Source organism: Equus asinus, chromosome 8, assembly GCF_041296235.1.
Source record: "Equus asinus isolate D_3611 breed Donkey chromosome 8, EquAss-T2T_v2, whole genome shotgun sequence".
Lineage (NCBI taxonomy): Eukaryota > Metazoa > Chordata > Mammalia > Perissodactyla > Equidae > Equus > Equus asinus.
In genome coordinates, this window is record NC_091797.1 from 23,066,914 (window position 1) to 23,090,353 (window position 23,440).

At 45.9% G+C, this 23,440-nt stretch overlaps 1 protein-coding gene across 1 annotated transcript; it reads right to left on the reverse strand.

The window, feature by feature from the left end:
* Positions 1-2,533: 2,533 nt before the first annotated feature.
* Positions 2,534-23,258, reverse strand: TAF8 (TATA-box binding protein associated factor 8). The gene is made up of 9 exons (XM_070514949.1): positions 23,188-23,258; positions 22,260-22,416; positions 18,518-18,616; positions 18,133-18,195; positions 16,924-17,048; positions 13,576-13,723; positions 11,982-12,124; positions 4,867-5,006; positions 2,534-4,568 (listed from the first exon to the last, which is right to left on the reverse strand). Exons 1-9 carry the CDS (start codon positions 23,230-23,232, stop codon positions 4,556-4,558), a joined length of 933 nt encoding a protein of 310 aa, XP_070371050.1. The 5' UTR covers positions 23,233-23,258; the 3' UTR covers positions 2,534-4,555.
* Positions 23,259-23,440: the final 182 nt, after the last annotated feature.

Here is a 23,440-nt window from a genome sequence, read left to right on the forward strand (position 1 = left end):
CTGCTGGACCAACTGGACATCCACGGGCAAAATAATGAACTCAACCTAAACCTCACACCTTACAAAAAATTTTACTCAAAATAGATCAAGGACTGAAATGTACAAGATAAATCTATAAAAATGTTAGGAAAAATATAGAAAAAGATCTTCAGGATGTAGAGTTAGGTGAAGAGTTTTTAGACCTGACACTAAAAACACAATCCAAAAAAGAAAAAATTGATAAATTGGACTTCATCAAAATTAAAAACTTTTTGGGGCTGGCCCTATGGCCGAGCAGTTAAGTTCACATGCTCCACTTTGGCGGCCCAGGGTTTCACTGGTTTGGATCCCAGTGTGGACATGGCACTGCTCATCAGGCCATGTTGAGGTGGCGCCTCACGTAGCACACCCAGAGGCACTCATGACTAGAATATACAACTATATACCAGGGGACTTTGGGGAGAAAAAGGAAAAAAAAAAAAATTGGCAACAGATATTAACTCAGGTGCCAATCTTTAAGACAAAAAAAAAAGGAAAAAAAGGTTGATAAAAAAAAAATTAACAACTGTTCGCCCTGCAAAAGATCCTATGAAGAGCCAGCCCTGATGGCTGAGTGTTTAAAGTTCGGCTCACTCTACTTCAGCAGCCCAGGTTTTCTCCCTGGCTGCAGAACCACGCCACTTGTCTGTCAGTAGCCATGCTGTGGCAGCAGCTCACATAAGAACTAGAAAGACTCACAACCAAAATATACAACTATGTACTGAGGTTTGGGGAGGAAAAAAAAAAAAAAAAAAGAGAGAGGAAGATTGGCAACAGATGTTAGCTCAGGAAGAATCTTTCCCAGCAAAAAAAAAGATCCTGTGAAAAGGATGAAAAGAGAAGCTACAGAGTGGGAGAAAGTATTTGCAAACCACACATCTGACAAAGTTCTTGTACCTAGAATATATAAAGAAATCTCAAAACAAAGAAACAATCCAATTAGAAAATGTGTGAAAGACTCAAATGGACATTTCACCAAAGAGGATATACAGACAGCAAACAAGCACATGAAAAGATGTTCAGCATCTAGTCCTGAGGAAAATGCAAATCAAGATGAAAATGAGATATTACCACACACTATTAGAATGGCTAAATTAAACAAAATAATGATAACATCAAATATTGGTGAGGATATAGAGAAAGTGAATCACTCATACATTGCTAGTAGGAATGCAAAATGGTACACTAGTCTGGAAAAGTTTGTTTCTTTTAAAATTAAACCTGTAGGGGCCAGCCCAGTGGTGCAGTGGTTAAGTGTGCACATTCTGATTCCCAGCGGCCCAGGGTTCGCCAGTTCGGATCCCAGGTGCAGACATGGCACCACTTGGCAAGCCATGCTGTGGTAGGCATCCCATGTATAAAGTAGAGGAAGACGGGCACGATGTTAGCTCAGGGCCAGGCTTCCTCAGCAAAAAGAGGAGGACCGGCAGTAGGTAGCTCAGGGCTAATCTTCCTCAAAAAAATAAATAAATAAATAAATAAAATGAAATTAAACCTGTAGTTACCATAGGACGCAGCAATTGCATTCTTAGGCATTTATTGCAGAAAAACAAAAACTTATGTTTACAGAAAAACCTATACACAAATGTTCATAGCTGCTTTATTCATAGTAGCCCCAAACTGGAAATAGCCTAGATGTCCCTCAGTGTGTGAATGGTTAAACAGACTGGTGCATCCATCTCATGGATATGACTCAGCCACAAGAAGACAGGAACTAGTTGGCTCTCACTCACTGATACTGAAAAAAGCCAACCTCAAAAGGTGACCAACTTTATGATGCATTTACATAATATTCTGTAAATAAAATGACAGAGATGGAGAACGGCGCGGTGGTCGCCTGGAGTTAGGGAAGGGGAGGAGAGCAGTGGATGCGGTTACAAAGAGATAGCCCGAGGGAGACTTGTGGTGACGGAAATGTTCTGTATCTTGATGGTGGTGGTGGTTACAGGAATCTATGGGACAAAATTGCATATAACTACACACATGAAAGGGTGAAATCTGAATAAGCTTTGTGGACTGTGCCAGTGTCAACCTGCTGGTTTCGGTACTGCCCGACAGTTACGTGAGATGCTACTGCCAGGAACTGAGTGCAGCGTACATTCAGGGACCTCCCTGAACACCTTTTTTCCAACATCCTGTGAATCTATGATTATTTCAAAATTATCTTAAAAAGTCTATCAGAGATGCATAATGACATATTAACAGATTAAATGACACAGCTCTGAGATTTGCTTTAACAAATACTCCAGGAAGTAAAAATAAAGGAAAAAAAGTGGGAGAAACAGATGAAACAGAAATGAAAAGATGTTGGTAAGTGTTGAAGCTGGGAGAAGGATTTATAAAGAAAGTACATATACTTTCCTCTTTAATTTTGTGTTTGAAAACTTCCAAAATAAAAAGTTTTAGACATTCCCAGGAGTTTTTAGTTCAAGAGAAGGGCTAAGCTTTACTTTTCTGTCTACAGCCTTATGCTTTGCTGAAAGGTTTGAATACAAACTAAGTTCAAAGCTTATAATTCTGTTTCATTTGCAAAGTTTTTATTATGACCTTTTATTAAGAGCTCATAAATGACACTTTTAATCTGGCTCTGTTTACTACTTTTTCCCTCCAGGAATTCCCCCAAAGTTATAAAAAATAAAAATCTATAAATATACATTGAGCATTATGCAGTTTTTACACAACAATAGTGGGGTCAGCGTTTCAGTGTCTCTCATCCAGAACAGAATGACGGCAGTGCAGCCTCTGAAATCTCGACAGCAGAAACGTCCCTTCTTCCAAACCCCACGTCAGCCTTTAGCATGAGGCCTTCGACAGGGGTTTGCTCTGGATGGTGACGGCCAAAGAGGACCTGCAGAGATGCTGACTGGGATGGCCGCTCCCGAGAGCAGTGTGAACAGCAAGCCGGGAAGGCTCCAGCCCTGCATGTGCCATGGCTCAAACCCGGGTTTAAACTCAGCAGGCCAAGAATCGCCAAGAGCCAAATCACAGACTCCGAGGGCTCAGCACAGGCTCGATCCGACTGCTTTCAACTGGAAGAATTTCACGTCACTACCAACATGAAAAACTCTTATTTGGTGCAGAGTCGGGGAATCTGATTTTCTCACTAGCATCCCCTCTTCAGTTGCTGACACGCAGCTCTCTCCTTCCAGGCGATTGGATGGAGCGCCCTAGAGAACAGTGAGGCCAGAGGTACACGGAGCCTGCTGTCTAGTCACCAAGTTTTTCGAGTTTTCAAATTCACCAGGAGGATGGAAGATCAGGAAATGACTGTGGAAGCTGAGTGTAAGGAGGTTCAATACGGACCGTCGGATGCTAACCTAGGGAACTCCCCGTTTATCCTGCAGGAACCTCCAGGTATCGCCGGCATATTTCTTCCTTGGACTTGGTTTTAAAATCTCTTCCTTTGGAGACCAGCCAAAGTGTATCAGCTCGCCCAGCATCTTCCTTAAACACTTGTACTTTGGTTTTTAGGGTACATCAGGGATGAAGCCTTCTTCCCCCAAGAAGCAAGGAGGTTGAACGGATTCAGACCTGCTCCTGGAAGCAGACCTTGGCTTGGCCTGCAGGCTCCTCTCAGCCCACTTCCACCATAAGGTGGGAACATGGCCTCCCCTCCACGCCAGCCTTCCAGCAGACTGGCCAGGTTACAAAGCCAGGCCCAGCTCTCAAAATCTCATCCCTCCCCCCACCCCTATCAAATCCTTTTCCTGTTTAAAATCAATGATTCCTGTATCAAGTCACAGCATGATATATCCACCGATCTAGGCTCTTGTCAGAGAAAACCTCTTTCCCAGGATGGGGCAGGACTTGGTAGTTCCCCAGCACACATCCCACCGAGGGACAAATCTGTCAGGAGAGTGCTGCCCGGCTTTAGGGAGCTTTCATCAGACGCTGAGAGAACCCTTACGAGTCACTCTCCTCCACATGAACGTCTCTGCTCCCGCCTCCTGACTCCTGCCAGCCCCAGGTCAGGGTTGTGGTGTGTGGGCCTGTTTCCAACATGATGATGGAGGGTAAAGTCACCTCTGATCAGCTCAACAGGGCACTTGGAGCCCATGTGAGGAGAGAAACAAGAATGAGGTTCTAGGATGATAAATTGGTGCCATAAATTATTTGTGAGTCAATAAAAGGGGTCTAGACATCCTGAAAAACAAACCAGACAAACAGTCTTTCTGGCAGGAGGCAAAGCAGGCCCAGAACCCTCTCTTTCCTACTGCCTTCCCAGGTCGGTCTTCCAGGTCTCCAAGGAATCAAGTCCCATGACAGTGAATGAAGTCACCGGCTGCTCCTATACCCCACAGTATGGCCTGGTTGATTAAGAAAGCCTCATTATTACCATCATAGCTTTCTCACCCCAAACATCCAGTGGCAATAGGTCATCTTTATATAGAGTTTGCTATTAAAATCATGCCCGGTCACACTCTGGCAGCCTGGGCATGACCACGAGGAGGCCACCCTCTCTTCTTCCCTTGAGTGGCTTTAACTCCCCAAGGAGGGTGGTGTCCACGTTCCTGTACAAGGCAGGCTTCCTTTCAGCTCACGAGAGGGACCTAGAAAGAAGAGGAATCCATGGAGCCTGCCTGGTGGAGGCCCCACCTGCTCTCCTTCTAGAGGGGAACTCCAGGGCCGTGAGGGTTGGTCCCTAAGCTGCAGGACACTCAACCTCCATGGAACGAGAGGTACATACGGGAGATGAGGAAGGAGAAGAGAAGGGAAAATACTTCCTCTCACCAGAGTAGCTCTCCCCAACATGCAGACCCACTGTGAGCCTCTCCTTTCCGCCAAGGAGCAGAGAAGACCACCTCGGTTGGCCAGAGATGCCTCTCAGCACCCCAGCCTCCAACTCACTTCTTCCTGCGGATCTTGGGTTTCTTCACGGGCCGTAGATAGGGGTTATCAATGATGTTCTCCTCCCCGTTCCGGCTCCCCGGCAAGGAGGGGTTCTGCTGCAGGACGGAGGTGTTCTCCTTCTCGGCTCCAGAATCATCCTTTGAGCAAAAACCGAAACAAAGCAAAAACACCAATGGCATAAGGAAAGAGATCATGCCCATAATAAGAAGCACGATCAGCATCCCTTTCATTGAGAAATTTGAAGCCCAGGGACCACCTTCTCTGCAACGTGCCTATCTCTGCCCTGGAAGAAATGAGGCCCAGGCCCGCCTGGCTCTCAGAGGAAGACGCAACCAACCGCTTTGACACAGTCGGGCACAGAAAACAAAGCCTTGAAGCTCTTGAGAAGGCAGGGACATGAGTGAGAAAGGACAGAGACCCAGGAGCGGCAGGGAGTCAGCGGCTAAAATTTAGATGCCTCAGGGAGGACGCCTGGCCTGTGGGGTGATAAAGAAAAAGAGAAGTGACTCTGATGCCTCACAGGACTGAGACACAGGGCCAGAACAAATCACGTGCACGGGGCGTCTCCCGGACTGAAGCTGATGTAAATCATAACAGACCCCCCACGCCTTTCTCAAATATCTGCTACTTGCAACATGGTACCGACAATCATATTGCAGCAGAGGCCAGAAACTTCTCGAGCCCTGAGGGTGCCCACCAAGGCAAAGCAGAGCATGCAGAAGCCAACACTGAACGCCACTGATCGCCCCATCTGTGACTTGTGAGCAGGTCTTTCAGTGTTTATTTTTTGAGGAAAGTGATTTTGGAGAAAAGTTTATAAGTTTACATATATTCAATATCCCACTTGAGAGTTTTTTTAAATCACAACTGTGTATAGACATAGAAACAAGTAATATGTTGAAATTTTACAAACTGGTTCCAGGAATAGGGATGACTGACTCTCCTTCCCTTATTTATATTTTTGTCTATTTTCCAAGTTCTTTACAATGAGCAGAAGCTGCAAGGGAAGGGGGGTAAAGTCACATGAAGAACTTGACCTAGAAGCTCAGGCCTAGGTGACTGTGACCAGAAGAAGCTGGTTGGGCTGCGCCCCCTGGTGACAGGCCAAGGGTTCTGTCACTGAGATTCCTGTTCTGTAACTTGAGGCAAAAGAGGACCTCAACCAGGAGATTCTGCTGTCAAAAGACAACAGGCTGAGGGGGCTGACCAGATGGCACGAAACGAACAGCAGGCTCTCCCACAGAGACCGCTGGCCCAGGATGCTGACACGAGCCTCAGGCTTAATGAACCTGAAGGAATCGGATCACTTCCAAGTTCCACCACACGCCCTCTCGATGTCTCATCGATTCTGTTCTCCCCAAAGACCCAGTTCCATCCAGGGTCCCCGTGCTGACCCTCTCCAACACCGGAGCCGGTTGGACCACAAGGCAACCTAGAGCCATTGTGGACCTTCTGGAGGCTCTCTTGAAAGAGGATGGCTCCAGATCCACCTAGCTCATGCCAGACACGACGTCTGACCACAACCAGACCTGTGTTGGGTATCTGGCTCCCAACCTTTCTGAAGTTCTTGACGGCTGGATTTAGTCACTCACTCCCACCTCCCTCCTGTAACTTCTCTGTGGTGAACACCCTATCTTCGAAGTTACTGAAAGTTTACTTCAGCCGTGCCTTAAGTGTTTTCTGAGATATAAGGATAGAGGCAACGTGGTCGGGGTGCTGAAAGGCCCACCTGGGACCACAGCTAGAGGGCACTGAGGTTCCCTCGATTCAATCACTATGCCTCACAAAGCTGGGATGTGGGTCCCGAGTCATGGACAACAGCTTCTCTTCTCCCAAGTAGAGCTTCTGGAAATGTCCCTTCAGGCACTGACAGCCTTGAGATGGGGAGGGGTAGATAAAGGAAGTACTAAACTGACAGATTTGCAAAAAAAAAAAACGTGGGAGGAGAAGAGTCGTCCAGAGCTCCTTGAGCCTGGCAGGCCAGACTTAGCAACACATGAACACATGTGGGCTCTAACGGACTCCACGCGCCTGGGGTGACTGCATCCAGTCTCACGGCTTTCAGTGCCATTTCCACACCCACAACTCCCACATGTACCGCTCCAGCCCTCACCTCTCCTGACTTCCAGGCTCACAGAGCCAACTGCTCCCTCAACATCCTCACCTGGGTGTCAAGTAAGCATCTCAAACTTAACGTGCCGGAAATGAACTCCGGACCTTCCCTATGCCTAAACAGCTCTGCTCGAGGTCCTCTGGGTCTCAGGTGATGGCAACTGCATCTTTCCAGTTGTTCAAGCCAAAACCTCCACAGTCATCCTTGCTTCTTTTCTTTCTCTGACATCTCACATCCAATCTGTTAGGAAAACTTCCTGGCCTTACCTTCAAAATACGGGCAGAATCTGACCACTTCCACTGCCTCTACTGTGACCACCCTGGTCGGACCTACCACTGTCTCTCGCCTAGCCTACTGCAGCAGCTTCCTAACGGCCCTCCCTCCACAGTCCATTCTCATCACAGCAGCCAGCGATCCCTGAAGAAGCTCAGCTATGTCCCTCTTCTGCTCCACACCCTTCCACGACTCCCATCTCACCCAGTTAAGAACTAGTTAAGAACCTAGGTGTAAAAACTGCCTACCAGGCTCTACCTGATCCGACCCCTCTCTCTCCCTCCCTGCTTTCCTGAGCCACAGCCACATTCGCCTTGGTGCTGTTCCTCAGGGCCTTTGCACCAGCTGTTCCCTTTCCAGAACACTCTTCCCCAGATATCCACATGGCTCACTTCCCCACCTCCTTCAAGTCTCTGCTCACATGTCACCTTCTCAGTGACGTCCACCCTGCGCACCCGATTCAAAACTGAACCCTCCACCCTGCACCCTGGGTCTTCCCCTACGCAGCCCCCTCCCACACCACTTTCATCTTTAATATACTATATAATGAATTACTTATAGATCATATTTAATGTTGTTCCCCCACTGCCAATACGCAGGCTCCCAAATGGCAGATATTTTGTTTCTTCTCGTTAGTGATGTGTTCTGAGCACCCAGAAAAGTGTCTGGCACAGGCCATACACTAAATAATACTTGCAGAATAAATGAACGGTATACGGTTCATAAGAGAGTAAAAATTTAGGCACTGGGATTGCCCGCAGGAGGTAGCTAGCTCAAATGGATGAGAAAAAAAATTCTATTATACGCTAATTTTAAATAAATAGTCCCTTTATGTTCAAGTAGATGGAGAAACCAGAACCAGGTTAAACCAAGTAACTACCTGGCAACAGTCCTTGAGGAAGGTGCTGTCATCTACAGATAAAGAGTAATTTAAAATAGCAGCTATTCAACTCACTGTAACAATGTCTGTAAATGCTAAAGATAGAAAACACCTAAACGTCCCAAAGGGACTGGTTAAATTCAATTGTTAACATCCATACGATGGAATCTGAGGAAACTGTGACGCATGAAGAAAAACTCCTTATATACAGACATGGAATGATCACCAAGATATATCAATAAGGGAAAAAAGCAAGGGGAAAACCATTTTGTGATTTGCTGTTCATGTTTAAAACAGTAAAAAAACAATGCCTCTAGAAGACACACAAGAGGCTGGGGACACGGGTTGCTTTGGAAGAGGGAAAGTGGATGACAGGGAGCAAAGATGAGAGAAAGAATTGTCACCACACATCTTTTTGTACATTCTGAATTTTGAAACACATGGTTACATTTGCCAGTTCAACAAAATAACATGAACAAGTCCAATTGATCGTACATATGTTGTTGCTCTAAGTCTTTCTATTCATTTATTTTTTCACAGAAGAGCATGTGGTTGTATAGCCTAAAACAGCAGGGGTGGGAACAATGGGCGCCGTGAGCTGCCACGTGCCAGGCACCTGGTCTGCAACAGCTCATTTTACCTCAGGCTTCTCGCTTCCCATTGAGGTAGGAGTTCCTAATCCAATTTGTGCTTGTGAGGAAGCAGACTCAGAAGTTAGATAACGCAACCAAAGTCACATTGTCTGGAAGTACATGAGTCCGCATTTGAAGCCAGGCTAGTCTGACTCCGAGCATCAGGTCTTTCTACTCCCTGCTGTCTGCTTTGGCCTCTCGGCATCCAGGAATCCTCAGGCAGCTCCTGGCATTCTTTCAGCCTTGGTTCACTCACCACCATGACCTCACCTATGTCCTTCCCTGGATGTTAGATAACATATCTGCAGGCCCTTTAACAACTTTGTACTTACAAAGGGATGGTGATGTTTGCTTAGAAGATTCCTCCTTCTCATAAGGTGAACCTCATCTTAGTCCATGACCCAATCACCATATCTCAGACCAAATTAACTGAGTCCAAAACAGAAGTGGAGAATAACAAGTTCCTCTGCTTTATGGAAAGCCATGGGCTCCCAGCCCTAATTCCGGAAGGAATAATCAACATTAAAGAAACGTGTGCTCAAGCAGGGAAGACCTGCAGCAATGTTAGAGACAGCACTGGCACTCCCCACCTGCACGCTGGAGCTGCTGGCTGCCACCTGGTGCACTGCACCTTAGAGAACAGGAGGAACACCTGGTCCAACTGCAATCACTAAGGCATCCTTTGCTTAAAAGCTAGGGCCAATCTTAAAGGATGGAAGGTGGTAACCTGACTATAAGGGTCCCGTAAGCCTTAAAGGCATTAGAGCTTCCAGCAGCTCTGTGGCTCTACTCGGCACTTTCTCCCAAGAAGCAGGATCAAGAGCAGAGCCTTATTCTTTTACTTGCCAAGCACAACACACTGATAACCGGAAAAGAACATCCACAAGTCCCAACGAGCGCATCTCACCCACCTTTGTCTCTGTGCCCCCACACTCTACCTCCTGCCCTGGGTATGAAATGTCCACGATAAGCCAAACCTCCCCTCTGGGCACTAGCTCCCGTGCCCTCTCACCTATCAAAGAACATCATTTCCAAACGATGCCTCCTCTCCTGCATCAATTTTCCCTCTCTACCAGATCATTCCCGCCAGCATACAGACCATATAAATCCTGTTATTCCTCTTATCTTAAAAAACAAACACAAAGAAAAAATAAAAACACCTCTCTTAACTGCTCAACTTCTCCCCTTTAGTTACTACTCCATTTTTCTCCACTTTACAGCAGAATTCCTTGAAACAACTCTCTATATATGCACTGCCCACTGGAACTTTCCGCAATGATATGTTCATATCTGCACTACCCAGGATGGTAGCCACTCGCCGTACACGGCTATTGGACACTTGATATGTGGCTAGGGTGACTAAGGAACTGCGTTTTTAGTTTTATTCAATTTTAATTAATTTACATCTAAATAGCCACATATGGTTAGTGCCTACCATAATGGACAACTAAGTCTATACTCACTGACTACAGTTTCTCTTCTCCCATCACTGAATTCACTCCAGAAACCTTGCTCTTATGCTTACTGAAATCGCTCTTGTCAAGGTCACAAATTACATTCCCATTGCCGAATCGAATGGACAAATTCTCAGTCCTCATATTACTGGAACTAACTGCAGCTTTTTTTTTTTCCTAAGGAAGACTGGCCCTGAGCTAACACCTGTGCCCATCTTCCTCTACTTTATATGTGGGACGCCTGCCACAGCGTGGCTTGACGAGCAGTGCTAGGCCCGCACTCTGGATCCGAACTGGCGAACCCCAGGCTGCCAAAGTGCAGCGTGTGAACTTACCCGCTGCGCCACTGGGCCGGCCCCTAACTGGAGCTTTTGACACAGCCGATCACTCTTTTCTCCCTGAAACACTTCCTTCCCTTGGTCTCCAGAACAGCACACCCTCCCAGTTCTCCCACCGCTCCGGCTGTGCCTTCTCCATCTCCTTGGCTGGTTCCTCCTCATCTCCTCACCCTCTGAACGTGGAGAGCTCCAGGGCTCAGTCCTGCCCCTCTTCTCTTTTGCATCCTCACTCACTCCCCAGGAGAGCTCACCTAGACTCACGGTGTTAGACACTGTCCACACGCTGATGACTCCCCAGTTTGCATCGCTAGCCCTAAGACTCCTCCAACTCCAGCTCCTACATCCCTCTCTCTACCTGACATCGCTGCCTGCCTGTCTAATAAGCATCTCAAACTTACCTCATCTAAACCTGAGCTCCTGGCTTTCCCCCATACACCTGTTCCACCCAACCACCTTTCCTATCTTGGCTGAAGGCAATTCCACCTTTCCTGTTGCTCAGGCAAAAAACCTTGCATTTATTTTTGACTCTTTCTCTCCCATCCACTCCATCAGTTGGCTCTGCTCTGAAAATAATCTAGAATTTGACCAAATAATCTACCTGACAATGTCTCATTATCTCCATTTCTACCACCATCTCGAAGTTTACTGCGACAGCCTCCTAAGTGGTCTCTGCACTTCTGCCCTTACCCTCTATAGTCTATTCTCAGCACAGCAACCTGACTGATCCTGCTCACAAACCGACCTCACATCCCGACCCACCTCTGTTCAGCATTTCCAATGGCTTCCACCTTACTGAGAAAAAGCCCAAGTGTTTAATACAGCCTTTAATATTTGACTCCCCCCAGGAGCTCTCTGACTTCATACCCTGCTTCTCTCCCCCTTGTTCACACCACTCTGGTGACCCTGATGGCCTTGTTGTTCTTTAACACAACAGCTCCCACCTCAGGGCCTTTGCATCTGCTGTTCCCTCTGCGAGAAATGCTCTACTCCGAGATATGTGCAAGCCTTCTTCTCTTCGGGTCTTTACTCAAATGTCACCTTCTCAGTCACCCTATCTAATACCACATCCCCTCAGGCCCATAGCTACTTCCTATCTCCTAATTTATTATATTTCCTTAGCTCCATGAAAGCAGGAAACTTTGTCTATTTCGTCTCCTACTAATTCCCCAGCACCTGGAACTTGCCTGGCTCTGGCAGGCCTTCATTCAATGTTTGCTGAATGAATGGATGAATCCCCAGGGCATGGGCTTATCTCTCAAGCTGGAGATCACGTCACACTGGGATCATTACAAACCCATCATGCAAAGCCTAACACAAAGCCAGAGACCCAGGGTAGGTCATGTCCAATTGCCATGGTGACCAGCTGCGGGCAGTATGGGCTAGTGTAGGGGGCCGCTGAAGCAGGCAGAAGGCAGGACCCACCGTGCTGATGTGAAGAGGGAGGTTCTCGGTGTCCGTCTGCTCATCCTGCTCCGAGGAATCCGTCTCCTCCATTTGTTGCATCTCCAGCTCAGACGGCAGAAGAGCCGTCAGGTAGGGGATGGTGAAGGGCCTGGCAGCAATCACTGGGGAATTGGAAGAGAGGCACGGTTCCACTGTCATGGAGTTCCGGCAGCTGGCCTGGAGCCTTCCAACAGATCAGTGAGCAGCACCGAGTGACAGTAATGGCACTGCACTCTGAGCACTTACCACAGGCCAGGCCATGTCCCTCAGGCTTTACATGTTATCTTTAATCCTCGCCGCCATCCTATTAAGTAAGTACAATTACCAACCCCATTTTATAGATGAGGAACCTGAGGCACAGAGAGGTTAAGTGGCTTGCTCAGGCACACAGAAAGTGGCAGAGCAGGATTTGAACTCGGGCAATATGACTTCAGAGCCCACTTTTACCAAGTACAACTGAAATCAGACAGAACTGGGGCTAAAGCCTAGCAAAGCATCAGCTTAGTGATCTTGCACCCAGGGCCAGTTAACCCCTCTGGCCTCATTTCTAGAGCAAGGATATTGATCCTTTCAGCATGAAGGACTCAAGTCCAAATGCTGGACTTGAGAACTCCCCATGTAGGCATATTCAGTGATCTAGAGGGCATGTCAGGTAAGAGAGTGTTCCAGTTCTTCCAAAAAGCATTGCAGATGAGAAAAAGAAACTATTGATTAAAAAAATGAAAAGAAAATCTCACGTACACTTCTGCGGCAGAACGTGATTATCAAGAGACACTCTAAGATTATTTTTAGATGTGGCTCGGATGTGGGGTCCTGTGGTCAGAAAGAGCTGGGTTTGAATGCTACCTACTCGCTATGTGACCTTGGGTGAGCGTCTTCATTTCTCTTCTCTCTAAGCGGCGGCTTCCTATAATGATGGTGATAACGGCTCCTAACACAGGCTCACATGAGGATTTAATTACAGTGTATGGGAAACAATTAGCACAGTGCCTGGCACTTAATAACTCTTAGCTGCTATTATCGCAGGGCCAGACACACAGCAAGCATTCAATAGGAACTTAATGACTGAATCACCCAAACCAAACTCCCTCTACCTTTGGAGAAACTGAGGCCTATGGAGATGAAGTAACTGATCACATGGCCAAATGGTAGTGCTGAGATGACAAATAAAATGAGATGGTACCTGTGAGAGGACATCGTGAAGGGCAAAGCCCGGCAGATGTTCCGTAACTGCCCTGTCCCCTGATGCCAGTGTCCCTTCTCCTACCAGGGCTGCCACTTCTACTGTCTGAACCTCTCTGGTATGAGCCTAGGGCTCAGTCACCCTTGAGGTAACCTAAACTCAGTGAACCTCAAGCGGCCAATCCTGATAGAGGCCGTTAGTGTTTTGGAGTTATCAGTTAGAGACAGGCCCTTAAGACCTGGGGAAAGAAGCCAGAAGTCTGAAGAACAAGCTAAAACCCAAGACAAGGACCAAGCTTATTCGTCTCTTCCTACCCTGCTGAGAGAAAGGGGAGATGGTGTGATTATCACAAAAGACAAGACAGAATCCACAGAGGGGAGAGACTCTCACGTGGAAACGTGCTGACGTCATCTTTGAAAAGACTCTGGGTCTCGCCTGTCTTGGCCATGAAACGGGTGAGTGCCCGCTCCACATCTCGCCTCTGGGATGCAGCCTTCTCCCGCAGGACCTGGTAGTCTGACACGGGCTCACGGTACGTCTAAAAGAGAAGAGCAAAGACACCAGAGTAGCATCAACGGGTCATTCTGCTCTCCCAGGGTCCCTGCCTTGGTGATGCCAGGTCCTTCCACCCTTTTGTGGATTGTACTGTCTTGTTTTCTCAAACCAACCCTCACAAAATGGACACATTGTCACAAAAGATCCCCTCAAAGAAATATAGACTGAAGACGCTAATGTAAGTGCAAGTGAACAAGAAAATGGCAGGCCTGACACTCCTCCTGCTCCTAATTACAAGCTCTTCAGCAATCATGTTAATGGAGAGAAAAATGATCAAGAGCTAATCAGAATGAGAAGTTGGCCAAAACAATCTTAAATTGTAATGGTAAGGGTGACATTTTAAAAATGACCAAAAAAGAGCCAGTCCTGATGGCCCAGTGGTTAAAGTTCATCACGTTCTGCTTCAGTGGCCTGGGTTCAGTTCCCGGGTGTGGAGCCACACCACTGGTGTGTCAGCGGCCATGCTGTGGCAGCAGCTCACAGAGAACTAGAAGGACTGACAAGTAGGATATATAACTATGGACTGGGGCTTTGGGGGGAAAAAAGGAGAGAGAGGAAGACTGGTAACAGATGTTAGCTCAGGGCCAATCTTTCCCAGCAAATTAAAAAAAAGAAGGTACTACTGCATTTAAAAAAGAAATAAGTAATAAAATGACCAAAGAAGTAAATATTCTTCACGATACAGAGAGGATTTCTAAAGGAGGTACTTGGAAACATTTCCACTGCTATCAATGTTCATTCCAATGTGTTACCTATACAGTTCCCATATCTACATTTAAACAAAGAAACAGGATTTTATGACATGTTTAAAATCCCAAAATAAAGAATTTGAGTGGATTTTCAACATACTTGTTAAAAACTTTAAAATGCAAGATCTTACAATTATTTTTAAACTAATTGTTTGACACTCAAGAAGTTGGAAGTTTACTAGAAAATTTTAAACAAAATTCTTCGAATAACTGGTAGATGAGAATGAAAAAAATTAATTAATTTTATGAGTTATTATGGGCTGCCAATGATGCCACATTTCTTTGTAATATACCTTTTTCAATTCTGAGAGCTATTAAAGGATCGAAATAAACTGATCTGAGAATCAAATCTCCAACCTATTATTCCATCAAGTATTAAACTAAGATTTTAAAACATAAAAAAAGCAGAGGCAATCACACAGCTGCCACCAAAAAGGAGCAAACAGGTTTCCTGAACCTTCGATAAGGGTCACACTATCTTTTAATGTACATTATTTGAGTACAGTGTTACACTATAGAATTCATGTAAATAAGCAAACAAATATTAAAGTATGGGCTTAATATTTTTACTGATAGAGACACACTATAGAAGAGTCAGAGACTCTTGTGGGTTGAATTGTGTCCCCTAAAAAAAGATATGTTGAAGTCCTAACCCCCAGCACGTCAGAATATGATCCTATTTGGAAATAGGGTCACTGTAGGATATACTCAGTTAACATGAGATCATACTGGAACAGGGAGATGTTAAGCCAACGTGACCGGTGCCCTTGTAAGAAAACAGCCATGTGAAGACAGAAGACTGGAGTGTGGCATCTCTAAGCCAAGGAACGCCACAGACTGCCAACCACCCACCCAAAGCTGGGAAGAGGCAAGGAAGGGTTCTTCTACAGCTTTCAGAGGGAGTCTGCCAACACCCTGATCTTGGACATCTAGCCTCTGGAACTATAAGACAATAAGTTTCTGTTGTTCTAAGCCACCTACTTTGTTCTGGCAGCATTAGGACGCTAATTACAGAGACAATGGTCAAGGGCAATGGCTGTGTTGCAATGGTGGGTGACCCTCTATTCCTCTCCCCCGTATCCACGTATCCATCACTACTCTGATAATAGACAGTGTTTCACTGTCAAATATAGGGTTTCTGGCCATGGCGGGTAGGATATACATCCAGTACCTTGTATCAGTTTTAATATCTGCATTATGAATATATTTCTCAGCTGCTAAAATAGAATGCCATGTATTATTTCTCTGAATTTTATAGTTTATCATTGTTGACTTCTGAAATTTGTTATAAGTTACATATAAAAGAATTTGGATTGGATTTAATTTCAAATTTTTGAATATAGAGATGGGTGTGGGGAAATGTCCTGAAGGACTTGTTCCAACAGCCTGCGTGATGGCCATATTCGCACCAGTACGTGGTGTGGAGCCAGCCCTGGTGCTCTAGTGGTTAAGACTCGGTGTTCTCCCCACCTGGGCCCGGGTTCTTTTCCCAGACAGGGAAGCACACCACTCGTCTGTCGGTTGTCATACTGTGGTGGCTGCGTGTTGCTGCCAGGCTGAAAGTTACGCCAGTGATATTTCAAATACCAGTGGGGTCACTCATGGTGGACAGATTTCAGTGGGACTTTCAGACAAAGACAGACTAGGAGGAAGGACCTGGCCACCCATTTCGGAAAAAACTGGCCATGAAAACCCTAAGAATAGCAGCAGAGCATCATCTGATACAGTGCCAGAAGGTGAGAGGATGGTGCAAAAAGACCGGGTAGAGTTCTGCTCTGCTGTACACAGGGGTGCTAGGAGTCAGATCTGACTCCACGGGACTAACAACAAAAATGTGGTGTAGACAAAGGAAGCGTGTGGAAGAACCGTGGGGACGCCTCTGCACACCCCTTCCCAAGGGAGGGTGAAACTGCTAGTCCAGCAAATGAGAACACATTTGAACCACAGAGGACAACTTGACTTGTCCTCATACAGACCCAGAACTCAGAGTTACAAAAACTTCCTTTTCATGATATTACCAAGTATGTTTTAAATAAGTTTTCCTCCTTAATTTCAAAAGTAACTCTTTTCTATTATGGAAAATTTGGAAAATCTAGAAAAGCACACACAAAACAACAAAAGTTACCTATAATTCCACCAAGAATTGCTAAGAACATTTTGTGGAATATGTCTTTTCTCTGTGTGGCCAGGTAATTTTGTGTTTTGGTGGGACAGGTAAAATTGCACCAGCTTCCATTTCTTCGTTCACTATACTTTTGTCAGCAAACTGGAGAACATAATTCTCCATTGCCTAATTATTTTTCAATGAGGAAAGACATTCTGGGTTCTGAACTACCCTTTTACCAACAAACTTTTGGACTCCAGTCTGACAGTCCGTAGGAATTGACTCTGCTTTTGCATCCCTCACAGTCCTCAGCGCGGCCTCATCACTCACCGGAGTTTTGATGTAGGTGTGGGGGTCGGGGAACTCGGGAAAGTGGCTGGGGATGTGTGGTGGGTGGGGCCGGTTCTGCCCTGCCGTGAGGGCCTTGGGGGTCACTGGCTGGTTGGTCACTGGAGCTGCAACAGAGTCACAAGTGGTTACTCCTTCACCCAAAGCCCTGGGTCTCTACCCAAACCCTCCTTTTCTCCAAGTCAATCCTGCACTTTAATGTTCTATACAACAGGCACCTTGTATTTCTATCGATAAAAGGCCTTTAATGGCTTGAGGATATGAGCAGGCCACCTCCACCATGCCCAGTCCTGCTGATGACCCAGGGTGACATTTCCATCTATGACAACCTGCTTGCATACTTCTTAGGTAAGTGAGTGGATGGCGGTGCCAAGTTAACTACATGAAAGAGCATGCTGAGCAGCTAAGGAGGTGGGTGGGCTGCCAACTCTCTTTTCTTAGAACCCAGATAACAGAGACCTACAGTCAGCCACATAAGGAAGTGTGGGCTAATGACAGCAACAGGGGATTGAGAATGGTACCTTCTACTGCTACTTCGAGAGGGAAGTTCTTAAAAAAGATGCCAGCATGAAAAAAGTGAAAAAAAAAAAAAATCTGGTGAATTCTCTCCAGGTCCTTTAGGCCCAAACTAGCTACTCCCAACCCAGTTTACGGCACTCAGTTTATCTACGGCACTCAGTTTATCTACGGCAGAGGTCATCAAACTTTTTGTGTAAGAGAACAGAGAGTAAATATCTCAGGTTTTGCAAGCCACACAGTCTGTCACAACTACTCAATTCTACCATTAGTGTGAAAGCACCCAGAGATAATAAGTAAACATGGCTGTGTTCCAATAAAACTTTATTTACAAAAACAAGCGGTGGCCTGCATTAGGCCTCCAGGCCTTAGTTTACTGACCCTTGATCTAAAGAACAAGAAGTTTCACATTTTTCAAGCAGCATCAATTGCTCTTCTGGGGCGGAAGCACAAGAACCACAGCAACAGCTCAGAGATGGTTTACTTTCTGGTGACTGAACTTCACATCCTAATCCTATGAGCCCAAATAAAGATTATATCGCAAGGAGCCCCAAATAATGGAAGGAAGCCTGCAGCAAGGAAGCAGCTACAAACCAATCCCTGCCCCATTCAGTTAGTTCATCCCACAGGCATTAATTGAGCACTTACTGAGTATCTCAGTTCAAAGTCACTTACGGGCAGTGATGACCATCCTCTGAGAGCGTTTTGCATAAGCAGGGAGAGTGTCCACATTAAAACCTAAGAAGCAGGAAAACAAAAATCACTGCCAAGACTACTGGATATTGAACACAGAAAGGGGAATAATACTGTGGTGAAATAGCTTAAATTCCTAACTCAAGTGCTTTGCAGCCACTCAAAAGAAGTTTCAGCAGAATCCCCCAACAGGGAGTTAGGAGGTCTCTCAAAGGGGTTCAGAGGGACCCTCTTTTGATAACTCTCTCAAGCTAAAAGCAAACCAGGAGACTCATGAGGGAATTCCACGGCTGACTGCTGGGGACTCCTCTGTCCCATAACTCCAACTCAGCTGCATCGAAGAATTGGAAACTGGAGGCGTACTCACCCATCTCGACAAGCGTGACCACAATATCTGAGAGTGTGGGCTGGGTCCGGGCTGTGTGCTCACAGTAAGACTTGGCACTCCTCCCAATTTCTGAAATGTCTAGGGAAGGATCACAGCATAAAGTCTCATTCTCGGTTCAAGAAAAGTTAAACACAGAATTACCATATGAGCCAGCAATTCCACTCCTAGGTACACACCCAAGCAAACTGAAAACAGGGACTCAAACGGATACTTGTACACCAATGTTCACAGCAGCATTGTTCACAATAGCCAAAAGGTGGAAACAACACCGTGCCACCAACAGATGAATGGATAAACAAAATGTGGTCTATACGTGCAATGGAATATCATTCAGCTTTCAAAAGGAATGAAATTCTGACACACGCTACAACATGGGTGAACTATGAAAACATTATGCTAAGTGAAATGAACCAGACACAGAAAGCCAAATATTTTAAGATTCTACTTATACGAAATACTTAGAAAAAAGAAAATTCATAGAGAGGAAAAGTAGATTGAGGCTACCAGGGGCTGAGGGGAGAGGAAACGGGGAGTCATCGTTTACGGATTCATAGTTTCTGTTTAGAATGATGAAAAAGTTCTGGAAATGGATAGTGTTGATGGTTGCAGAACATTGTGAACGTATTTAATGCTGCTAAATTCTACACTTAAAATTGGTTAAATTTGGGGGTCAGCCCCATGGCCTAATGGTTAAGTCTGGCATGCTCCACTTTGGCAGCCTGAGCTCAGTTTCTGGGCACAGACCTATCCCACTTGTCAGCAGCCATGCTGTGGTGGTGACGCACATACAAAACAGAGGAAGACTGGCACAGATGTTAGCTCAGGGCGAATCTTCCTCAAGCAAAAAGAGGAAGATTGGCAATAGATGTTAGCTCAGGGTGAATCCTTCTCAGCAAAAAAAAAAAAAAAGTGAAATTGGTAAATGTTATGTATATCTTGCCACACGCACACAAAAAGTCTTACTCTCTAGAGGGTAAGTTTTTGTTTCTTCTGCCTGAAGCTGAACCTCTATTTAAGAGTTATGTTAAAGTCCTTCAGGGGAAAGAAGTATGAAGCTGGGGGCCATGAACGGGCTTCAGAGGTGGATGGGCAGTTCCATGAAGACTCTGAAATTGTGCTGAATTTTCCATACAAAAAAAGCCTTTTTCTGGGGATGGGATCACAGAGTTCATCAGATGTAAAAGGGGCCCAAAAAGGTAAGGGGCCTAATGGCTCAGAAGCTAAGAGCGAGTGGTGCTTCAGAGGGAAGGCGTCTACCTGAAGACCTACCACCAACACGCCACGCTCCTCTGAGCAGGTCGTTAACATCGGCCTCTACATAGGAAAACGCTGGGCAGTATCTGTTTACTGTGGGGAAATCTAATTAGAATCCTGGTAGAACATCTTAGAAATAAGCCAGGGGGCGGTTAAAATATCTTCACCTATTTGGCTTTTTTCATGCCAGCAGGTGCCAGGATGTCAAAGGATACGTACAAGAAATGTAGAAAACAACACGGAGACTTTGCTCTGAACCCAGTCTAAGATTGGGGTCCCTAGAAACAAAGCAATTGTAGTTAACAAGCACAATTCTGTCCGATGCTTCTAACTAACACGAATCCTAAAACTTTGCTATCCAGAGCTCTGGACAACATGGAGGTGCTCAAGTCTTAGCAAGCCCTCAGCTTAAGCCGTCCATCCTTGGCGTTCCTTTGGCTGAAGGGGCCGACTTTTATACTGTTTTCAAATCTCTTAGTTCTAATACTCACCTTTCCAACACAAGTATTTCAGCTCCATCCCCTTTAGTGGCAACCATTTCTTCTGAGAGAAAAAAGGCCTCATCCAGCGGCATGAGAAAGAACCGCCTCAACCATGAGGCCCTTTACACTCTGAATGGTGAGATCTTTTCAAGGACTGTATTCTTATCTGTTGGGAACTATGAGTCCATTCCTTTAGGACAAACGTTCTCAGGGCGTTCCAGGAATCCCAGGGCCTCCCTGAAATCCTTTCCAAAGTCCACAGGTCAAAACTATTTTCATAATAAAATTAAGACATTCTTTGAGTTTTTCCTTCTCATTCTCTCATGTAGTTTTCTGGAGGCTATATGACCTGTGATGACATCACAGCTCTGCTGGATAATGGAATGTGTGCTTGTGCATTCTTATGTTTAAAAATATTCTCAGTTTTCTTTTCTGATGTGGCAAATATCTGTACAGTATATAAAGCCCATGTATACAAAACTCTTCAGGGTCCTCAGTATTTAAGAGTCTAAAGGGGTTCTGAGACCAAAAAAGGTTCAGATCGCTGCTTTAGGAAAACATTTGGTATTTAAACGTCTGAACATCAGCTGCAGAGAGCCAATTCATCCCATGTCATGCCCTCCCTGGGGAGCCCACATCTAGTGACTGATGAAGAACTGGAGTACAAACGCAGGGCCTTTGTGGCCTGATGTGGGATACTGATGGGTAATAAGCTATTCAGAGCTCCCCAGGGAGTTGCCTAATTCTTTGCTTGGCCTGAATTGCAGTTCAGCTTCTCCCTCTGCCTAAACCTTTCTCTCACTTCCACTCATAGGTGTTGATCCCCTTAAAAACACCTTACAGGGCCTGGCCCCGTGGCTGAGTGGTTAAGTTCCTGTTCTCCACTTCAGCAGCCCAGGGTTTCACCGGTTCGAATCCTGGAAGCAGACATGGCACTGCTCATTAGGCCATGCTGAAGTGGCATCCCACATGCCACAACTAGAAGGACCCACAACTAAGAATACATGACTATGTACAGGGGGGCTTTGGGGAGAAAAAGGAAATAAATAAAATCTTAAAAAAAAAAAAGGAACAAATGTTCACTTTAAAAAAAAACAAAAACAACTTACATACACTCATCCCCATGCCATCCTACTCAAAAAAAATAAGGTCCAAACAGGGAAACATGTTGTATATGCAGCAAAGCCTAGGTGAGACTATTCTACGTCCCTAAACCTCAAGACACTTCCTTTCAAAAGTGGTTTCTTCGGGGCTGGCTCGATGGCCGAGTGGTTAAGTTCGTGGCTCTGCTTTGGCAGCCTGGGGTTTCACCGGCTTGGATCCCAGGCACAGACATGGCACCGCTCATCAGGCCATGCTGAGGCAGCGTCCCATATAGCACAACCAGAGGCACTCACAACTAGAATAGACAACGAAGTACTGGGGCTTTGGGGAGAAGAAGAAGAAAAACAAAGGAGTGGCAACAGATGTTAGCTCAGGTGCTAATCTTAAAAAAAAAAAGTGTTTTTTTCCATTCTATAAAACTTATTCACCCTCACTCTTTGTATCACATAATATAACATTTGGTTATATAATGTGTGGCATCTATTTCATGGGAATTAATCCAGACTCTCCAGCAAACTGTAAAGTTCTTTGAGTATAGAGAGCAAAAAGCACTAAGAACAGCACCCACAAGTCATCGAGGTTACAATGTTCCCAGCATCGATTGTTTTAAAGATATGTCTCACTTATATCCACAACTCCATTAGGTGTAAATTATTAACCCATTGCACAAATGAGGAAACTGAGGTTCAGGAGGTTTAGTGAAAGAGTGTTAAGTGACAGAGTAACGACTTACACCCAGGTCTATCTGATTCTAAAGCCTGTAAGTCACTTTACTATACTCTCCTCTTCCTTCTTCAATCCTCTCTAACACTATCACAACGCAGGAGACAGAACAGACGTTTGGTTGCCTCGAAGAAGCCCTAATGTTTGCCAGTACTCACAGCTCTGCAGCATCTCTGTCAGTGTTTCCACAGATGCTTTCTCAGCGCTCTCAAACCCTGCCTCTGTCAGCAAGGAGCTCACAACCACTTGCAGGGTTCGCCTCCGAGCCAGATGGTAGTTATCAGCAGGGTTAGTAGACTGTTTACTTCCTGATCTCTGTGAATCAGAAAGAGAGATTTTCATCCACAGGACAGGGAGGAAATCACATGTTTCACACATCGTCAATGACAAGCAAAGGTTCTTTTGCTAAATATTTAACAGTGCTTAAGAAAATGTGGTAGCCCCCGATGTTTAGACTTACAGATCTTGACTGAGTGATAAGTGAACACCCAAGGGACTCTAAATACAGAGAAAGCCTTTCTGTTTATCTAAAACTTAAAATTCCAGTAACACAAATTGGTTGTTTTTTACTTTTTATTTTAACAGATTATCAGAATATATTACATAACTAAAGCAACACTCATGATGGGAGTGAATTCATGTCTACCTCTCAGAAAAAAAAATCTCTCGTTCCTCCCCTCTCTACACCATTTCACTAACAAGAAAACTAAAACAACACACGATGCAGAGGAGAGGAGGGCGAAGGATAACGAGAAAAGCAAGAGAGCTAAATATTTTGAAACAGGAATCCCTCCCAACTTTGGCTGGCCAATAAGGAGGCGAAAACGTCCTCTTCGGACCAATCAGGAGGTGTTCCGGGTTCCCAACACCCACCAGGGAACGAGCCAATCAGTACACAGATCCACCAACTCAGGAGGCCGCCGCCAAGTCCCAAGGAGGGGGGGCACGTACGGCCTGAAAGACCCTCCTCCACTCGGAGCTTATGGTGGGGCTGGATTTCTGGGTATGAGCTTGTTACCCAGGCTAGAGGAAAGTTACAGAATGCCCAGACACTCTCGGCTTCGGCCCCGCGCCTCCCGCCCTTACCGTTCCGGAGCTGCCGGCCCCGGCAGTGGCCGCCGTGTCGGCCATCTTGCTCGGCGTAATGTGCGCAAGCGCAGGGCAGGATGGGACTTGTAGTCGCGGGGCGGGGCGGCACTGCGAGGGGGCGGGGCGGCGCGAGCCCTCAAGCCCAGAAGGGGGTGCACCTGATGACCCCGGCTCACGTGACCTTCTGTGAGCAACGGGTTCCTGGGGCCCCGAATTGGCCAGGAAGATGCGCCATCGGTTTCACACCTCT